Consider the following 22365-nt stretch of genomic DNA (forward strand, 5'->3'; position numbering starts at 1 on the left):
GTCTCAATCTCTAAATTTAAATCCTTCATAAAATGCTGTATGGTTTTCCTAGATTGGGTGTGGGACTAGTTCGAACCCGAGGTGCGATCTTTAACAGGATCTAAAGTGCAATTAAAGTCTCCTGCAACAATATAATTACCTGGAAGTGTGGTAAGGTTTAAAAACAAATTGTTAAAGAATGTAGAATCATCTTCGTTGGGACCATACACATTTAATTAAATTCAACTGCTCGGACAGCAAGGTAAAAATATATCTGCCGGTGGGATCACATTGTTTGCAATATCTGATTATGGAATGGAATTATGGATAAGAATAATAACTCCCCTTGCATGGGAACTAAATGAGGCTGCAATGACCTGCCCAGGCCACCTCTTGCCAGTCCCTCCAGGATTTCGCAAATTTGTTTTGTGAATTTTGCGGCCAAAAATGAATGCCCGATTTTTGCAGCAGCTTTTCTGAAATTCTGGGATTACATTTTGCAATGGGTTTTTTTCACGTTAATTTCATATAACGCAATACAAGTCATATGTGCTCAGTTTTTTATGATGTTTTTAAGCAGAATACATAATACAAATACAATTAAACATCTAAAGTGCTCAATTCTGTTTATTCTCCTGAACAAATCGCTCTGTCATAATTCACTCACACACCTCTCCATCAGGCTTTGGGCTTGCTATCAACACGAGATGCATCTCGCTCTCTCTCGCTGATCAATCACTTTCAATTTGAGGATCGATATTTCTTTCTAATAAATTGTATTGTTTTTTTTTTCCTGAAAGGGTCATAAGGGAGATACAGAACATGAAAAAAAAAAAAGAGTTGTGGTTGATTTTTATTATTTCATTTTTTTTTATCCAGAAAGATTGTGCTTTCGTGGTCCGTATTAAGTTTTACAGAGAGTTTAAAACGGCAATGCTGACAAATTGCAATCCGTGCTTTGAGCAGCACTCTCCATAGACTGACTGGGGAGAGCAGAGTGCCGACCACCCTACTAAAGCCAGGGTTAGTGGAGTAAAAGTTTGAGTAAAACGCCACTCACCTAGATTCTTTCAGTGCTTGCCACAGTCTTCCCTGCTACCACTTCAGTCATGGTGATCTGCCTCTGCTGTGGGAACTGTTCTGTTCTCATATGCTTTGCTGATTCGAAGTGACTGTTGATTGTCGACTTATTCGTTAGCTGTTATTTTTACATTTAACATTTACATTTAAGTCATTTAGCAGACGCTCTTATCCAGAGCGACTTACAAATTGGAAAGTTCATACATATTCATCCTGGTCCCCCCGTGGGAATTGAACCCTGGTCCCCCCGTGGGAATTGAACCCCCAACTTTTTTTTGTTGGCAAATGAGATTGATTTCTGTTCATTGTACTGCATGTCAGCCATCAACAATCACCTATCATCTTTGCACGTAAGTATGCTGACAGGCCAGGTGGAAAACTTTTAATATGTGGTTGGATTGGGCCATTCTCCACGGTAACAGTGCAGTAATTGGTCAAAATTACGAACCTGCTTTTGATTGGACCCTTTTATGCGCTAAAAGTGCAGGGGGGTTTGGTCAAAATTGCGGGCTCTCGCATATTTTTTTTATTTTTATTTTTTGCATTGAATTATGCAATCGTGGAATCCTGGAGGGACTGTCTTGTGTATCTTAGGAAAGTCGCCAGATAATAGATGTGATTCTTACAAAAATATGATCTTCACCTGAAGTTGTTTTAATCTACTTATTACCTGTTTTATTCTGGCTATTTTATTTAATCCCCTACTGTTCCAGGATGTAAATGTAACCTTAACACTATGAGTCATCGAATTTACCATGGACACTTGAAAAAAAAAATAAAAAAAAATAATTGCCCCATAAGGGCACATTGGATCAGCCTAATATACTAATATACCTCTGTTACCACAATAAACAAAGGACGCTTTAAAGCACATTGTTGTACAAAAGCACATGCCTAACAATCAACCACTAGTCTCAAGTTCGATCTCCTGCTGCGGCCCTCCAAATCAACTAGTTTAGAGGTTAGCGATTCAACCTTTTCCTCAAGAGCGGTGGTCGTTGCCTGCAGGGCTATAATGTTGTTTTTGGTTCCAGAGATGTGTACCTCAACCTGAGAGATTTTGCCCAGCACATTCTTGGACATCCTTTTTGATGTTGTCCACTGCAGACAGTACATTTTTGAATTTGATAGAGAATTCTGCATTCATATCTTTGATGGCCTTGAGGATATCTTCGGAGCTATCGGCATTGCACGTGTTTATCGTGTCAGTCCTGCTTCCACCACTACCACATGAAGCTAGCACGGCGCCTTCATCCTCAGACTCTAAACCTTCTCTCGTTAAGTCTGGCTTTTTGGTGTGACTTGTCTTTGTCGGCATTGTGGGTTTCAGAAGCTAATACACTATTACTGCCTTTACTGGTACATTTTAAGCTTAAGGGTGAACTTATTTCAGGATTTATTTCAAATTTTGTAGCGGAGCTAAAAAACACACGACTGATAAGCTCTGCGCCATCCCGGAAGCCCCCCCTTTCCTCTATTCTAGGATATTTGGTGAAGTTAAATGTTCGGAACATTGCAGATTACAATATCATGATAAGAGCTGACAGTCCCTGATGATAGACGATCAGATGTGTTCTACTCAAAACATTTTATATCTGAACGTTCTGTAATGTTGTACCCCACGTGAAGTCCCTGCCGCAAGCAGCGTTATGGCTCTTCCAGCTTCGCTACTATAGCTGACTTGGCGGACCTTGGCCCCATTTCGCAACTTGGAACAGTCCTACCGGCAGTTAAGGGCAACATTCTTCACTTCTCTATCAGTTAATCCTGAGCTGAATGCACCGCTCCTTTGTTTCTTACGGAATGTGCCAATTTAGATATCCCTGTAAGTTTGATTTAGCATGTTATTTCATAATGTAAAGAGGCGCTGTAGCTGTAGCGCTCTCTCCCCATGTCCCTACGGACACAACTGCATCACAAGGCCTTTGGGGATGACTGGGTCCACACAACCAGTGGAAGAAGGGCTTCAATTAATGTAGTCCATTACCACTCTCAACGTAATTAGGTCTAAAATGCGGCTTTGAAAGCTATGCAAATGTGAGCTGATTGAAAGTTGCCGTCGTTCTGAATCAAAGTTAATGTGATTACCATTTAAGTTAAGAGTTTAACACAATCATGTTAAACTTGGCGAGCTTGGCTCCGAGGGATCACTTGTAGTCGCTTTGGGCACGGAAAAGTGTCTTTAGAACCAGGGTCGTGTTCAGTAGGAACAAAACAGTAGAGAACGTTCCGAAACAGAACAGGTAGCCAACTACCTAGACTTCCAATAAGAAATGTCATTTTTCATTGCTCAGTTTCAAAATGAACCCAGTCCAGGCCAGTAAACCTGACCCAGGGCAGACGTTGGAGGCAGCAGGCCTTTTCACCCTCCTGTCACTTGCGGAAACCGACACCAGCATACGGGTGTCCACGAGCAGACGCACATATGTCTGGCCCTTCCTCGCTTTGCTAAGTCACAACAAATGGCAAACTCGGGGACCAACCCACATATGACCCTTTTGGCTGCAAGTCATATGAGACTGGACCATGCCCTCGCTGGGTATGACTAGTGCGCCACCAGCAGTTTGTGGCAGAGAAATGCTATCTCTCCAGCTGTGGTGATGGTTGGGAGTTGGCTAGTTTGTGTTGCTACTAGCTTCCAATGATCTTCATCTTTATCTATGACATGAAAGCATCGGGAAGTGGAAATAAGGGCACAGTCATCTGTATGAAATGTAACAAACCCATTTTATGAGTAGTATGATAAATAAGCGTTATGACTCTTATGGTTGCATCTGAGGATTTGTTGCACTCCCTAACCAATCGAGTTGTATTTTGGCCTGTGTTGAGAATTCAACTGCATTCATCTTATCTGTTGGCCTACAACTTTTGGGAATATGTGTAAATGTCACAATACTGCAATTCTATTGTCCTAATGCTATGATCATTTCCCATCTTTCAAGTCTCCAACATGTAAGGGATAAACGGTAACGTTCTGTACATAACCTTGGACGACACTGCCGCCAAGTCCCTTTTTGAGGAGTGCAATTTTCCAAGGTAATGTACAGAACACAGGCGTTTATCCCACTATACCACAGTTGCAAAGAAAACCATATGAAAGCACACATTTACTCGTAAAAAAAAACAACGTTTTCTCATTGATATTTTTACAAGCTAATTCTCCCATCTTTTGGTTGCTAGAGTTGCGACCCAGACGTTCAATATTTATGGACGTGGCCCAGTCGTTCGTGCTTTATTTTCCATTTGCTGGGAACGGTCTTATCCCTTGCTTGCTGCTAGCTAGCCAACAAGCTACGGCTACAAAGTCAGTACCTCTGCAGCCAGAATAACTGCAATGTAGCTGTTTTTCTATTAACATTTAATATGGATTCATCCATATCAATGAGCTGATAATGCCCGATATTGCCTGGCATAGCTAGATAAATGTTCCTTCTCGTCAACACTGACTGTTAATTAAGAGGAGATTGCATTTCAAACACTAGGCTAGAAGCTAGCTAAGTAGTTTGTTGCTAGCAAACCTGCCAACCAAATTCAAAAAATATTCAAAAACTGTCATGGACACTTACTGACAGTTGTGGCTGCTTTGTGTGATGTATTGTTGTCTCTACCTTCTTGCCGTCTGTGTGCAATAATGTTTGTACCCTGTGCTGCTGCCATGTTGTGTTGCTACCATGTTGATGTCATGCTATGTAGTTGTCTTAGGTCTCTCTTTACGTAGTGTTGTCTCTCTTGTTGTGATGTGTATTTTGTCCTATATTTTTATAGAATTTATTTGTATTCCAGCCACCGTCCCCACAGGAGGCCTTTTGGTAGGCCGTCATTGTAAATAAGAATTTGTTCTTAACTGACTTGCCTAGTTAAATGAAGGTTAAATACTATATAAAAAACAGGTGGTCAAATTACAAACATGTGGGAGGATTTGACAGCTTAAAGTCGGAGGGGACGGGAGAAATTCATGTTCATCACTCACCACGTTAAGTCATCAGATGCTCCCAAAAGATACCTGCAAAATCCAATCAATGCTAGCTAGCTAGGTTTTTTTCCTCATTGGACCTGCGTTTACAATGTACACAATTTCAGTTTGTGTGGTTGATGGTTTAGCTTTCTGTATCTTTGGAGCAAGTATGGTCTGCATGTGTAGGTAGTTTTTGCGTCATGATTGCAAGTTGTTCCGATTTAAAAAATAAATATATTTTCCAACTGTCTGGTTATCTGGTTTTAATGTCTATTCTAGAATGCCTTTCGTGTCAATCAGAAACGAGTATTCAACAATGCTGTGGTATAAGAACTATCATTTTTTACTACAGCACAAGACTGTACACTCTGCAGCTCTATCTTGGCTCCTTGCAGTGAGTTTGTGCAAAACCACAGATTCTGTTCATGTATGGCATGATTGGACTCGCACACTTCCTCTTCACAAAGCTTCACTTCCTGTCACGGGACATCCTCCTCGCTACTTTTGTGTCGCAAGCCAGTCACTGCGTATCTAACTTGAAAATAATACACTTTTTTTCAGACTTATACAGAAGAAAATATCTGTGGTTTTTTTTGTAAAATCTGACTGCTCTGTTTTCACTTCCTTTTTGCGCAGCACAGAAGTACCAACAAAGAAAAGAAAAACCGCAGTAAATCCTTTGCGACTGGGCTGAGTGTGTTATAGACACAACAGTGACCGAGAGTGCAAGTCTCTTTTGGGTCTCAAACAATCAATCAAGTATTGTCCTTGTCCAGAACACACACTGGAAACCAAGCTCCAACTGAGGCAATGCACACATGGTTGAAGACTCAATTACCACAAGCGATACTCATCTGTACTGTATAACCTGTTGCTAGCAGATGGGTGATTCTCATGAAATTTTGGTTTCAAAGATTTCAAACATGAAATCTTTAAAAAAAACTTGCATCAACAAATGTCCTTTTTAGGCATTAATAACAAGGTCTGAAGTGTTTGAGCATTAATTAAAAAACATTTACTGACAATTTTAACACCTTTTTTTTTGGAACATATTTTCCAAAACATGTCCTTTAAAAAGCTCATTACCGCAAGGGTCTGAAAACGTCAAGACCATTAGGAAGGCTAATACATTTTCAATTATTATATATTTTGGTGATTATTAACAGTCATGCACAGTTACTTGAAACTCTAAAATAATATATGTTTTTAAATTAACATTTTTATTTGATTTTGACTTTCTCAATCCCGCAACACTTCCGCAATCTACAATCTAATATTTTTTATATTTCATTGAAACCTGACATCATTTTGAAAAATGTGTGGCAAGCCTGCATTTAAAAGAACTACTATTTTTCCTTTCATTAAATTAACATAAAATGAACCACTGTTGCCGTAATGATACATAGGTTTCAGAAATGAGGTTGATTTCGATAATGATAATAAGTATACTAAGACTGAGGTATGTTTTAACCATAACAGTTAATGTAGAAAATAAATAGGATAATATTGGCACAATCATGGATTCAAGTTCAATCAATTTCATTTTGCAGTGCTTCAAAATTACATACCATAGGCTGAGAACACATAAAAACAACACTTACAAACACATTAGAACAGCACATGTCATTGTCACTACACACACTGGCCTGTACAATGTCCCTTGGGGATGATGTTTCTATGACCCCAAGCTGGTGCAGCTTCTTTATCTTCAAGCCAGTTTTCATGCGTTTTGCAAGCACATGTTTCTGTCTGTGACTCTTTGCTGGCCAATCCAAAATGGCTTAAATTGAAAGAATTGAGTCTTGGAAAGGTTGTGCCTTGGATTCTCAGACAAATCTTCTATGAAGATGTGCCATAGTGTCCGTTAAGGCTCTCTCTGACGGAATATCTGGCCCTTTTTCCGAATTTCTCCAGATTTCCCATTTTTTACAGTGGACACTTCATCTTGTTGAAGGAAGCGGCTAACACGTTTGCGCATTTGTCTTCTCTGGCTGTTTATTAGGTAATGTTCTCTGATGACCTCTTTGTAGTATTCTTCTGGACCTCTGCCTTCCATGTTGACAATTACCTGCTTCCTCTTGGCCATCATCTCAAGTCTTTTCTTTCGTTTGACTATCTCTTTGGTCCTCTCCAGCAGCTTCTCTTCTGTGTAGCACAACTTTGACCACAATTTTGACAGTGTTTTCTTTCTTCTGTTCCTCTTCTTGGGTGGTTCCTTTAGGGCAGATGTCTTCATTGGTCCTGGTGTCTGTAGAGATGTCGCTCTTCTTTTAGGAGTTGAGTTGATGGCAGGGACATTTACCTCTGCTGAGGTGAGAACGGCTGTTCTCTTGGAGGCTGTGTCTTCTTGAAGATTTTTGAGAAAAAAAAGTCTTCATTTTGCTTCTTGAACATGTATCGTGTTCCTGGCTTGATGGTGTTATGTCCAAAACAGCTTTTAGCTGTTTCTTTCCTCTAATAACTGTTTTCCCACCACTGTGTTTTTTCTTCTTCATGTCGCTTCTTTGTCAGATCTTGAGTTTTCTTGATTTTGCAATTTTGCTTTCGTTTTTGATATCCGGAAATGGAAAGGAGGCATGACATGAAATGAGCATGTCTCAAAACATGGGACAAATCTTACTGTTATGGACACGTCATCCTATAGCAGAGACTGAATGGCTTACATACTGTGTGCATCCTTACTCTTTCCTCAGGTCTAAAAAAAAAAAAATATCCCAATGCCCCAGGGCACTGCCCTGTGTAGGGTGCCGTCTTTCGGATGGGACGTTAAACGGGTGTCCTGACTCTCTGTGGTCACTAAAGATCCCATGGCACTTATTGTAAGAGTAGGGGTGTTAACCCCGGTGTCCTGGCTAAATTCCCAAGCTGTCCCTCATACCATCACAGTCGCCTAATCATCCTCAGCTTTTAATTAGCTCATTCATCCCCCTCCTCTCCCCTGTAACTGTTCCCCAGGTCGTTGCTGTAAATGAGAATGTGTTCTCAGTCAACTTACCTGGTAAAAAAATAATAAAAAAATAATAAAAAATCCTACAGTAGGGTCTGAATGGCTTACACTTAGACTGTGTGTGGACATCCTATAGTATAAACTAAATGACTTACTATGTGTGTGTGGTGGATGTGTTAGCGCGCATGTGTAGACTCCATAACACTGTAGGGTATTGACTTACTATAGACACTGTATGAGGGTATAGGCTTCCTATAGACTATATATATGCTAATTGCGCTTGCTGTAATCTCTCCAACCCCTGACCTCTCTCTGTCCTTCCTTCTGTACTCTTCCAGCAGTTCTGGGTTGGTGTAAACTTTTTCTCTGAATTTTGTCAGCCTTCGCTAAAGCTTTCTTTTTGTCACTTGCTGACTGTCTGCAATTAAACAGGACATAAAGCATTCATTATATTTAAAAATATAGTCTGTATGATTACATTCTCATTACCGAAACAGAAGTTCTCTCTACCGCAACTGGCCTTAAATTGCAGCGGTAAGTGAGACGGTAAGTGAGAATGGTGTTGCTAAGTTTCCTCATCCTTCGCTTGTTTTGCTAACAATAGAGAAGACATGATGACTAAGCAAATTTTTACTCAATGTACATAATTAGACAATGAAGTATATTTTCATTTAAAAAACATCTAAATGTGGAAAACTGCCTGTAATGATAGTCAATACTGTCGTGTACGCAGTCTGACAAGAGAATGTTTAACTTTTAACTGGAGAAATATAAAGACATCTGCTTACCTGGTAGCCATCTTGAAGGTAGTGGCAGAGGTGTTGCTTCATTCAAAATCAAACTTTCTTTAAAATTCTATGTGTGTGTAAACAGTCCTACAAAAATGTTCTGAAGGATGAGAACATCAGTCATGTACATCAAATTTTTCCAATATTTTTTTCCTTATTATTATACATGAATATTCAGTTAATAATTCTTCTGTCCTTTTGAAAACATCCAGTAGAAAATCCATAAAATCCATAAATTACAACATACATTCAGACAGAGCGGGATCCGTTGCGGTAATGAGAATTTCTGCAGAAAATGCAATAAAATGCCAAAATAATTCATTCCTGTGTTACCTCAGCCTGACTAACCAGTGTCTGTATGTACCCTTGCTACTCTATTTAGCCTGTCTTTTTACTGTTGTTTTATTTCTTTACTTACCAATTGTTCACCTAATACCTTTTTTGCACTATTGGAAAGTAAGCATTTCACTGTAAGGTCTGCACCTGTTGTATTCGGCGCACGTGACAAATAAACTTAGATTTGATTTAAAATTACTCTTTGTGCAAGATAGAGAACACTATCTTTATTATGATATTTTGTTATTTTACTAAATGTTTTATATTTAACATCATTTCTGCCATGGTATTTAAATGGTCTCATGAGAATGACCAAGATAGGACATTTGATCTGATCTTGATCTTGTCAGGCATTCAGTGTTGTGGCTATGATTCATAGTATTTATCTTCCTGACACCAAGTTTGTACATTTAGTACTTGAATGTCTGGCGGTCATTTGTCTGGCAAGCGAGGCTAGAGAATAAGCAGGTTGGAGCGGTTCTCCTTTGGGAGTTCGATATGAGCAAATTCAACCTTACAACCCATAGCCCTTCTGGCTACAGACACTGGTGTGCAATATTGCTGCTCTGCTCCATTCAACAGCTCTGCTTGCTCTTCCACCGTACAGTAGCAGACCATTCATCACCTGAATGAGGATTTCCAGAAGGAAATGTGTGGCCCTGTCAGAGTACTATTTGACGTGCTGTTATTAGCACCTGATGTATTGATGACCAAACTACATTTAGTCTGCATGCTATTTTGAGCAATCTATAAGAGCAGAGGGGATGACCATTGCGGTCATGGTTGGGGTCAGTTCAATTCAGGATGATGAAATTGGGGAAAATTAGGAAGATATTGGAGAAGTGTACAATTCATGAATTTTACACTCAATTTATTTCAATTCAGTTGACTGATTGAGGGGGGAAAACATTTATTTGACACCAACCCTGCTTACTATTTGTAACTTTTAAGAAATGTTTCCAATGGAGCATTTCTGTCAGCATGAATCTGGGTTGCCTACTCTATCCACGTTGTTTCGTTAGCTTTTTCCCCCCACTCCAAGCCAGGTTTTTTTCACAAGTTTTTGTTGTTGTTGTGGACGCTGACTCTCCTCAATACTCACATCTCTGTGTGCTACTGTCCCGTTTGCCCCCCTCTTTTAATTCTGACCAGCCAGTGCGTTATCTGATCTGCCCTTTACCCCCCCTGCTCAGTGATGCTGGTGGCAGCGCTTGGAGATTGACAAACTTCCCCTCTTCTCTTTACAAGTCTAGTCGTTTAGTAACACAACACTGCCGATAGCCAATACAGCCCGGGTGAGCATCGCTGGTGCCGGGGCATAATGCAGACACTGAAAGGACCCCTTTGTTGCTTGTTGCCTCGCACATTTGTACCACCTCCCCCTTCCATATCTGTGTGGCACATTTAGGAGCGAGACTATCCACAGTGCAGTTGTACGAACTATGAAGTCACAAATAAGGTGTGACCCAAGACACTCATGTTTTCACCTCCCCTGCTCTCCCATTCCATTGTATTTAAATAAATAATTAAATTAAATGCTGATGTGTGATAAGGAGTGTCGGTCATTCATTAAAGGATGATGTATGCACGCACACAAACACGCACACATCTGCCTGCTGCGTCATTCCATGTAATTTCAGCAAGCCGTGACACCCACCATCTCTGATTTGTTCTGAAATCATTGCTGTAGTTAGAAACAGAAGTTAGCATTCCTGCAAAATGATTTTGTTGAAATTGATTGCACCCAAATAAGGCTCATTTTAATTTATAGGGACGAATATAATAAATCAGTAAATATACACTATGTGCCCAAAAGTATGTGGACACCTTCTCATCAAACATCTCATTCTAAAATCATGGGCATTAATATGGAGTTGGTCCCCCTTTGCTGCTATAACAGCCTCCACTCTCCTGGCAAGGCTTTCCACTAGATGTTGGAACATTGTGTGGGGACTTGCTTCCATTCAGCCACAAGAGCATTAATGAGGTCGGGCACTGATTAGGCCTTGCTCGCAGTCGGCGTTCCAATTCCGCCCAAACATGTTCAATGGAGTTGTCAGGGCTCTGTGCAGGCCAGTCAACTTCTTCCACACAGATCTCAACAAATCATTTATGTATAGACCTCACTTTGAGCAAGGATGCATTGTTATGCTGAAACAGGAAAGGGCCTTCCCCAAACTGTTGCCACAAAGTTGGAAGCACAGAATGTCATTGTCAAATCAAATTATATTAGTCACATGCGCCGAATACAACTGGTGTAGACCTTACAGTGAAATACTTACTTATGAGCCCCTAACCAACAGTGCAGTTTCCCCCCCCAAAATATGGATAAGAATAAGAGATTAAAGTAATAAGTAATTAAAGAGCAGCAGTAAAAAATAACAATAAATACAGGGGGGTGACAATACAGAGTCAATGTGCGGGGGCACTGGTTAGTTTAGGTAGAATGTACATGTAGGTAGAGTTATTAAAGTGACTATGCATTGATGACAACCGAGAGTGGCAGTGGTGTGGAGAGGCAGGCAATACAAATAGTCTGGGTAGTCATTTAACTAGATGTTCAGGAGTCTTATGGATTGGGGGTAGAAGCTGTTTAGAAGCCTCTTGGACCTAGACTTGGCGCTCCGGTACTGCTTGCCATGCGGTAGCAGAGAGAACAGTTTATGACTAGGGTGGCTGGAGTCTTTGATAATTTTTAGGGCCTTCCTCTGACACCGCCTGGTGTAGAGGTCCTGGATGGCAGGAAGCTTGGCCCCAGGGTTGTACTGGGCCATTCACACTACCTTCTGTAGTGCCTTGCGGTTGGAGGCCGAGCAGTTGCCATACCAGGCAGTGATGCAACCAGTCAGGATGCTCTCGATGGTGCAGCTGTAAAACCTTTTGACGATCTGGGGACCCATGCCAAATCTTTTCAGTCTCCTGAGAGGGAAAGGGTGTTTTCGTGCCCTCTTCACGACTGTCTTGGTATGTTTGGACCATGATAGTGTGTTGGTGATGTGGACACCAAGGAACTTGAAGCTCTCAACATGCTCCGCTGCAGCCCCGTCGCTGTGAATGGGGGCGTGCTCGGTCCTCTTTTTCCTGAAGTCCACAATCATCTCCTTTGTCTTGATTACGTTGAGAGGTTGTTGTCCTGGCACCACACGGCCAGTTCTCTGACCACCTCCCTATAGTCTCGTTGTCGGTGATCAGGCCTACCACTGTTGTGTCATTGGCATATTTAATGGTGGTGTTGGAGTCATACCTGGCCGTGCAATCATGAGTGAACAGGGAGTACAGGAGGGGGCTGAGCACACACCCCTGAGAGGCCCCTGTGTTGAGGATCAGCGTGGGGGATGTGTTGTTACCTACCCTTACCACCTGGGGGTGGCCCGGCAGGAAGTCCAGGATCCAGTTGCAGAGGGAGGTGTTCAGTCCCAGGGTCCTTAGCTTATTGATGAGCTTTGAGGGCACTATGGTGTTGAATGCTGAGCTGTAGTCAATGAATAGCATTCTTACATAGGTGTTCCTTTTGTCCAGGTGGGAAAAGGCAGTGTTGAGTTCAATAGAGACTGCATCATCTGTGGATCTGTTGGGGCGGTATGCAAATTGGAGTGGGTCTAGTGTTTCTGGGATAATGGTGTTGATGTGAACCATGACCAGCCTTTCAAAGCACTTCATGGATACATACATGAGTGCTACGGGTCGGTAGTCATTTAGGCAGGTTACCTTAGTATTCTTGGGCACAGGCACTCTGGTGGTCTGCTTGAAACATGTAGGGATTACAGACTCGGACATGGAGAGGTTGAAAATATCAGTGAAGAAACTTGCCAGTTCAGTGCATGCTCACAGTACACGTCCTGGTAATCCGTCTGGCCCTGCTACCTTGTGAATGTTGACTTGTTTAAAGGTCTTACTCACGTCGGCTGCGGAGAGCGTGATCACACAGTCTTCTGGTACAGCTGGTGCTCTCATGTATGTGTCAATGTTATTTGCCTCGAAGCGAGCATAAAGTAGTTAGTTCGTTTGGTAGGCTCGTGTCACTGGGCAGCTCTCGGTTGTGCTTCCCTTTGTAGTCTAATGGTTTGCAAGCCTTGCCACATCCGACGAGCACCAGAGCCGGTGTAGTACGACTCGATCTTCGTCCTGTATTGATGCTTTGCCTGTTTGATGTTTCGTCGGAGGGCATAGCGGGATTTCTTATAAGCTTCCGGGTTAGAGTCCCGCTCCTTGAAAGCAGCAGCTCTACCCTTTAGCTCAGTGTGAATGTTGCCTGTAATACATGGCTTCTGGTTGGGGTATTTACATACGGTCACTGTGGGGATGATGTCATCGATGCACTTATTGATGAATCCAATGACAGATGTGGTGTACTCCTCAATGGCATTGGAGGAATCTCGGAACATATTACAGTCTGTGCTAGCAAAACAGGCCTGTAGCTTAGCATCTGCTTCACCTTCCAGTTCTCTGCTGCCTGCGACTGGAACGAATTGCAAAAATCTCTGAAGTTGGAGACTTTTATCTCCCTCAACAACTTTAAAAATCTGCTATCCGAGCAGCTAACCGATCGCTGCAGCTGTACATAGTCCATCTGTAAACTACCCACCCAATTTACCTACCTCACCCCCATACTGCTTTTATTTATTTACTTTTCTGCTCTTTTGCACACCAGTATCTCTTCTTGCACATGATCATCTGATGATTTATCACTCCAGTGTTAATCTGCTAAATTGTAATTATTCGATTTATTGCCTACCTCATGCCTTTTGCACACATTGTATATAGATTCTCTTTTTCCTACCATGTTATTGACTTGTTTATTGTTTACTCCATGTGTAACTCTGTGTTGTTGTCTGCTCACACTGCTATGCTTTATCTTGGCCAGGTCGCAGTTGCAAATGAGAACTTGTTCTCAACTAGCCTACCTGGTTAAATAAAGGTGAAATAAAAAAAATAAAAAAAATCTGACCACTTTTTTTATTGATCTAGTCACTGGTGCTTCCTGCTTTAATTTTATCTTGTAAGCAAGAATCAGGAGGATTGAGGTATGGTCAGATTTGTCAAATGGAGGGTGAGGGAGAGGTGTGTATGCATCTCTGTGTGTGGAGTATAGGTGGTCCAGAGTTATTTCCCCTCTGGTTGCACATTTAACATGCTGATAGAAATTTGGTAAACAGATTTAAGTTTCCCTGCATTAAAGTCCCCGGAAACTAGGAGCGCCCCCCTGGTTGAGCGTTTTCTTGTTTGCTTATGGTGGATACAGCTCATTCAATGCTATCTTAGTGCCAACCTCCTGACCTGAGGTGATATGTAAACAGCTATGAAGAATACAGATGAGAACTCTCTCGGTAGGTAGTGTGGTCTACAGCTTATCATGATATACTCAACCTCAGGTGAGCAATAGCTCGAGACTTCCTTAGATATCGTGCACCAGCTGTTATTTACAAAAATACATAATCCGCCGTCCCTTGTCTTACCAGACGCCGCTGTTCTATCCTGCCGGTACATCGTATAACCAGCCAGGTGTATGTTGATCTTGTCGTCATTCAGCCACGACTCCGTGAAGCATAAGATGTTAGTTTTTAATGTCCCGTTTAGTTGTTTAATCTTCCCCGTAACTCGTCGATTTTATTGTCCAAAGATTCCATGTTTGCTAGGAGAATTGAGGGAGGTGGGGGTTTATTCGATCGCCTTCGAATTCTCAGAAGGAGCCAGCTTTCCGGCCTCTTTCTCCACCTCCTCTTCACGCAGATCACGGGGGTCGGGGCCTGTTCCCGAGGGAGCCGTATATCCGCCGCCTCGGGCTTGTCAGAGTCGTGAAGGAAGAAAAAGGATTCTGCTGGTCGCAGTCCTGATGTCTAGAAGTTGTTTTCGGTCATAAGAGACAGCAAGAGCAAAACATTATGTACAAAATTAGTAAAAAAATAAGTGAGTGTTGCAACCGAGGACAGACCATTTCTACGTGCTTCAGCACTCGGTAGTCCTGTGCTGTGAGCTTGTGTGGGCTACCACTTCGCAGCTGAGACGTTGCTGCTCCTAGATATTTCCACTTCAAAGTAACAGCACTTACAGTTGACCGGGGCAGCTTGATGAACTGACTTGTTGGAAAGGTGGCATCCTGTGACAGTGCCACGTTGAAAGTCATTGATTTGAAGGGGTGTCCACATACTTTAGTGTATATGTCGTGCAGTACCTTGCATCCGATTTGGACCAACCTTTTTTCTAACAATGAGTAAGACATGCGGAATCCAAAAACTGTCAAAAGCCACCCACGGACTCCCCACACCAATCCCAACGAGTATACAGCATCCGTTCTCTATGTCTGACCAGTACTATGGAGCTGCGGCTCAGATTGTTTCTTCATCCTATGTAATGTATGGTGATATTTATTTTTCCGCTAATCAGAGCGATTTGTAATTGAAGTTGTTTAGGTTTATGTCCCATCTTCCATCCTGATATTACCAGGTTCAGACCACTAGATGGTGCTGTTTGTACAAAATAGTTGATTTTTTTATCATGTTAAAGGGGTAGTTCACGCAGATTTCTAAATTACATTGGTTTCCTTAAGCTGTAAGCAAGTTATGACAGCAACCCATGCTTTGGTTTTGTTTACCACTAGATGGTAAACTGTTTCAAATGCTAACTTTTTAGCATTTGTTGCACAAATCCAATGTAAGTCAATGGTACCTATATTAGCATTTTCACGCTTCATAGCCAGATTATCTATAAGTAGCACCATTGAGTTACACAATACATGTTTAAATACTGTAGGATGATTTTTAAATGAAGTGTGAAAATGTTAATATAGGCACCATTGACTTGCATTGGATTTGTGCCACAAATGTTAATTTGAAACAGTGACTGCTGTCGAACCTAGTCAATAGCCTGCTTACAGGGTAAGGAAACCAATATATAATTTTGTAATTAGGGTGAACTCTCCCTTTTAACATTGAGCTGGTGGGGTATTTAAAAAAAAATATTATCCCATAATAGCAGAAACGGCACCATCTAGTGGTCAGAATCTGGTAATATCACGATGTAGGATAGAACATGAACTTCAATGACTAATTCCTCTGAACAGGGGAAAAAAACGTTCACTGGGAACGTAGGATGAAGAAACAACACACCGAGCCGCAGCTCCATACTACTTATCAGACACTGAGAACTGATACTAAATACTCGTTGTCAGGAATGATAATATCTGTTTCTAACAACAAACGATTTCGGACAAATCTTTGCTGGTGGGTGTCAAACCTCTTTCTTGTTCTGTTTGAGGTGGCACGACCCTGCTCTGTCACTGTGGCTAGGAATGGGAAGGTGTAAAACAGTGTCACCAACATTGCAAAAGGCAGTTGAGAAATCTGTTTCCGCGTTGGTGTTATTTCCCATCTTCAGACTTTCTCTTTAGGTTTCATTAGTAGTCATTAACATCTCTCAATTATTGTAAGTGCCGCTTAAAAAATAAAATAAATCCATACACCGCTACGTTGTCAGGCTATGCGTAGAAGTTTAGAGACAGACAGACAAACCGAGAGGAGACTGGATAGGGAAAGAGAGCGAGACTTAGGAGGCACCCTTTCCCACATCTCTTTTTCTTTCCTCTTGTCAGGATTTGAGTGACGGTTTCCCACATACATTGGTTTGAATGGCTTCTGTAGCCAGGACCTACGGTATACAGTAGTTACATTCATACAGAATCCCCGATACCTGTAAGGTACTGAGGCAAAGTTAAAGGTAAACAAGGGTGTAGCACATTTGGGTCTTCATTCTTGCACTGTGTGTGTGTGTGTCTGCGTGAGACCAGGATATTCACCCTTAACCTTAAAACTAAAGTAAATTTACAGCATATTGCTGCACACAAACCTATGATACTTCAGTAAGACCGGACTTGAACCAGCATCTTTGTATTTTCTCTACTACCCATGCAGGCCTTTTTGCACAGAATCCGACAAACTGCAGAGGAGCAACAGTGTCTGTCACCTGAGCATGTCAAGGTAAATATAACCTTTGCCTTTTTTAAACCGTTAGGATTATCCTAAGGATGTTTGGGCCATAATAGCCTTGTAATCTCTTCTGCAGAGAGAAAAGTGTATTGTGGCACTGTAACGCTTTGATAATAGTAAACATCGACATGTTTTATAAGATGCTGACCTTGGGTGAGTATGTGTGTCACAATTTTGAATACAAAGTGAAGCGTTGAAATGACAGAAGTACTGGGAGTGTATGTCTCTGCTACCACAGACCCTGTTTTCCAACATCGAGTGCATCCTGGACGTTCACAAAGAGGTTCTGTCTGCAGTGGAGGCCAGCCTGCAGCCGGAGCCGCAGCCCGGGCACGCTCTTGGACACGTCTTCCTCCAGTTTGTGAGTGACACACACACTTCCACTCACATACACACACACACACACAGAGACCGCATGTTCATAAACACGGTCACACACACACACACACACACACACACACACACATGGTCAGCTCTACTTGTTTCACCCTTTTCACTGTTCCCATGAACCACAGTTATGGATTAACCTTCAAAACGTCTGAGAATGTAAAAGCCCTCCACAACTCTCTTTCACATAATAATATACACAATCCACTCCCCCCAGCCCCTCAAAAAGCCTGTATCCTGTTAGCCAGAAAGACCCCTCTTTCTGAGGCGGCAGGTAGCCTAGTGGTTAGAGTGTTGGACTAGTAACGAAGGTTGCAAGGTCGAATCCCCTAGCTGAGGTAAAAATCTGTCGTTCTGCCCTTGAACAAGGCAGTTGTTCTAGGCCATCATTGAAAATAAGAATTTGTTCTTATCTGACTTGCCTAGTTAAATAAGATAAAATATCTGTTGCCTGCCAGCCCCATGCAAGGCCCCCTGTCACTGGCATCAAATCAAATTTTATTTGTCACATGCACCGAATACAACAGCTGTATCACCTTACAGTGAAATGCTTACTTACTTACCCTTCAGCAAATTGATTTCCTCCTCCCGCCATCTCTTCCTCCTCCCTCCTCCTCATCCCACCCTTTTTTAACTAATTTGGCCCTGGGGACAACCAATAACTGCCTTTGTTGGGGGAAGAGAGGGTGTCAGTCATCAATGGGACAAGTCACGGTCCCCCCCACACACACACGGGGACACACTCTGAGGGGACTTTGTAGAATAAGAGACATTGAACAGAACATTCATTCAGTTGATGGAACGTTTGCTGTAAACGGAGTTTGTTCAAAAAGAAAGCTCCTGTAGTCAAAACAGAAATTGGTCAGTATTATCATCGTTCGTTGTATCAATTGAACGGATTTTCGTTTCGAAATGCCTTAAACTTCTCAATTAACATCTTTCAACTTCAGAATTTCAATGAATGAGAGACTCGCCTGTCATTTTTTTTTTACCCAACTAAAATCTTCTCTAATAAGGTTTTTCAGTAAGTTGTAGTAGTACCTGAGAAAGTGAGAGGCATCCCAAGTATTCCACACACAGCAGTGTCTTGTCCGGAAAATGTTCAATTGGGTGACCAAGGTGGAGCACAGACCCAGTTTAGGGGGGCCATAACATTTTGAACCTTAATCGACGCAAGGTGGATTTTTCAATACGATGGTTCAACGCATTAAATGCTTCAGGTTTGTTACAGTACATTTCCCTGTTCAAAAAGTATTGTTAGTGTTTGCATTCAAGGTGAGGCTTTTATATAAGGGTATTTGCAAGTAGGGAATCAAAATAAATAAATGTTTATGGGCTTTTTAGTAAAGACATAACTGTAATAATGTGTTACTTTTTTAATGTGCCCTGATACCAGTTCATTAGTCACATGCTTTGTAAAAAAAAAACAGGTGTAGACTAACAGTAAATGCTTACTTACGATCCTTCCCAACAATGAGTAACGCTAACTTGGCTATATACACAGGGTACCGAGTCGAGGTGCAGGGGGTACAAGGTAGAGGTATTTTTATTTTATTTATTTAACCTTTATTTAACTAGGCAAGTCAGTTAAGAACAAAATCTTTTTTACAATGAACGCCTACCAAAAGACAAAAGGCTGGGATTAAAAAATATATAAATGTAGGACAAAACATATATCACGACAAGAGAGACAAAAACACTACATAAAGGGAGACCTAAGACAACAACACAGCATGGTAGCAACACATGACAACAACACAACATGGTAGCAACACAAAACATGGTACAAACATTATTGGGTACAGACAACAGCACAAAGGGCAAGAAGGTAGAGACACAACAATACATCACGTAAAGCAGCCACAACTGTCAGTAAGAGTGTCCGTGATTGCGTCTTTGAATGAAGAGATTGAGATAAAACTGTCCAGTTTGATTGTTTGTTTGCAGCTCGTTCCAGTCACTAGCTGCAGCGAACTGAAAAGAGGAGCGACCCAGGGATGTGTGTGCTTTGGGGACTTTTAACAGAATGTGCTTGGCTTTCTTTATTTTTACTCTTTTTTACATTGTAGAATAATAGTGAAGACATCAAAACTATGAAATAACACATATGGAATCATGCAGTAACTAAAAAAAGTGTTAAACAAATAGAAATATATTTGACATTTTTAGATTTCAAAGTAGCCACCCTTTGCCTTGATGACAGCTCTGCACACTATTGGCATTCTCTCAACCAGCTTCATGAGGTAGTCACTTGGAATATATTTCAATTAACAGGTGTGCCTTGTTAAAAGTACATTTGTGGAATTTCTTTCCTTAATGCGTTTGAGCTAATCAGTTGTGTTGTGACAAGGTAGGGGTGGTATACAGAAGATAGCCCTATTTGGTAAAAGACCAAGTCCATATTATGGCAAGAACAGCTGAAATAAGCAAAGAGAAACGACAGTCCGTCATTACTTTACGACCGGAAGGTCAACCCGGAAAATGTCAAGAACTTTGAAAGTTTCTTCAAGTGCAGTCACAAAAAGCAGAGGACAAGTTCATTAGTTACCAGCCTCAGAATTTGCAGCAAAAAACAGGTGCTCAACATACAATTGAAGTCGGAAGTTTACATATACCTTAGCCAAATAGATTTAAACTCAGTTTTTCACAATTCCTGACATTTAATCGTAGTAAAAATTCCCTGTCTTAGGTCAGTTAGGATCATCACTTTATTTTAAGAATGTGACATGTCAGAAAAATAGTAGAGTGATTTATTTCAGCTTTTATTTCTTTCATCACATTCCCAGTGGGTCAGAAGTTTATATGCGCTCAATATTTGGTAGCATTGCCTTAAACAATTTAATCTTGGGTCAAAGATTTCGGGTAGCCTTCCACAAGCTTCCCACAATAAGTTTGGTGAATTTTGTCCCATTCCTCTTGACAGAGCTGGTGTAATGGAGTCAGGTTTGTAGGTCTCCTTGCTCGCACACACTTCTTCAGTTCTGCCCACAAATTTTCTATAGGATTGAGATCAGGTCTTCGTGACCAAGCTTTAACTTCCTGACTGATGTTGCTTCAATTTATCCACATAATTTTGTTCCTCATGATGCCATCTATTTTGTGAAGTGCACTAGTCCCTCCTGCAGAAAAGCACCCCCACAACATGATGCTGCCACCCCCGTGCTTCACGTTTGGGATGGTGTTCTTTGGCTTGCAAGACTCCCACCTTTTCCTCCAAACATAACGATCGTCATTATGGCCAAACAGTTCTATTTTTGTTTTATCAGACTAGAGGACATTTCCCCAAAAAGTACGATATTTGTCCCCATGTGCAGTTGCAAACCTTAGTCTGGCTTTTTTATGGTGGTTTTGGAGCAGTGGCTTCTTCCTTGCTGAGCGGCCTTTCAGGTTATGTTGATATAGGACTCGTTTTGCTGTGGATATAGATACTTTTGTACGTGTTTCCTCCAGCATCTTCACAAGGTCCTTTGCTGTTGTTCTGGGATTGATTTGCACTTTTCGCACTAAAGTACGTGTCTCCTTCCTGAGCGGGATGACGGCTGCGTGGTCCCATGGTGTTTATACTTGCGTACTATTGTTTGTACAGATGAACGTGGTACCTTCAGGCGTTTGGAAATTGCTCCCAAGGATGAACCAGACTTGTGGATGTCTACATTTTTTTTCTGAGGTCTTGGCTGATTTCTTTTGATTTTTTTCATGATGTCAAGCAAGGAGGCACTGAGTTTGATGGTAGGCCTTGAAATACATACAGGTACACCTCCAATTGACTCAAATGATGTCAATTAGCCTACCAGAAGCTTCTAAAGTCATGACATCATTTTCTGGAATTTTCCAAGCTGTTTAAAGGCATAGTGAACTTAGTGTATGTAAACTTCTGACCCACTGGAATTGTGATACAGTGAAATAATCTGTCTGTAAACAATTGTTGGAAAAATTACTTGTCACATACACATGGTTAGCAGATGTTAATGCGAGTGTAGCAAAATGCTTGTGCTTCTTGTTCCGACCATGCAGTAATATCTAACAAGTAATCTAACCTAACAATTTCACAACAACTACCTTATACACACGAGTGAAAAGGTATTAATAAGAATATGTACATAAAAATATATGAATGAGCGATGGCCGAACGGCATAGGCAAGATGCAGTAGATGGTATAGAGTACAGTGTATACATATGAGATGAGTAACGTAGGGTATGTAAACATTATATAAAGTGGCATTGTTTAACTTCTCTAGGATATGTGGGACGCTAACGTCCCACTTGGCCAAAATCCAGAAAAAATGTAGCACGCCAAATTCAAATATATTACTATAAAAATCAATCTTTCATGAAATCACACAAGAAAGACACCAAATTAAAGCTACACATGTTGTGAATCCAGCCAACATGTCTGATTTCAAAAAGGATTTACGGGGAAAGCACACCAAGCAATTATGTTAGCTCAGTACATAGCCACAGAAAAACACAGCCATTTTCCCAGTAAAAGATAGTAGCAACAAAAAGCAGAAATAGAGATCAAATGAATCACTAACCTTTGATGATCTTCATCAGATGACACTCATAGGACAACATGTTACACAATACATTTATGTTTTGTTTGATAATGTGCATATTTATATCCACAAATCTTGGTTTACATTGTTGCCATGTTTAGAAATGCCTACAAAATATCCGGAGTAATCACAGAGAGCCACGTCAAATAACAGAAATACTCATCATAGACTTTGATGAAAGATGCATGTTTTTTTATATAATTAAAGATACACTTGTTCTTAATGCAACCGCTGTGTCAGATTTTTTTTTAAATTACGTAAAAAGCACACCATGCAATAATCTGAGACGGCGCTCAGATTTAACAACATTTCTCCGCCATGTTGGAGTCAACAGAAATACGAAATTACATCATA

At 41.1% G+C, this 22365-nt stretch overlaps 1 protein-coding gene across 1 annotated transcript in view; it reads left to right on the plus strand.

Moving 5' to 3' along the window:
- The window catches only part of LOC129860454 (phosphatidylinositol 3,4,5-trisphosphate-dependent Rac exchanger 1 protein-like), a 131177-nt gene that overhangs the window by 12147 nt on the left and 96665 nt on the right, over positions 1 to 22365 (plus strand). Inside the window, exons 2-3 of the mRNA XM_055930846.1 lie at positions 16993 to 17058; positions 17306 to 17428. Of these exons, the coding sequence (XP_055786821.1) occupies positions 16993 to 17058; positions 17306 to 17428 (189 nt within the window). The remainder of the gene's footprint in view (positions 1 to 16992; positions 17059 to 17305; positions 17429 to 22365) is intronic.

Source organism: Salvelinus fontinalis, chromosome 8 (assembly GCF_029448725.1).
Source record: "Salvelinus fontinalis isolate EN_2023a chromosome 8, ASM2944872v1, whole genome shotgun sequence".
NCBI lineage: Eukaryota > Metazoa > Chordata > Actinopteri > Salmoniformes > Salmonidae > Salvelinus > Salvelinus fontinalis.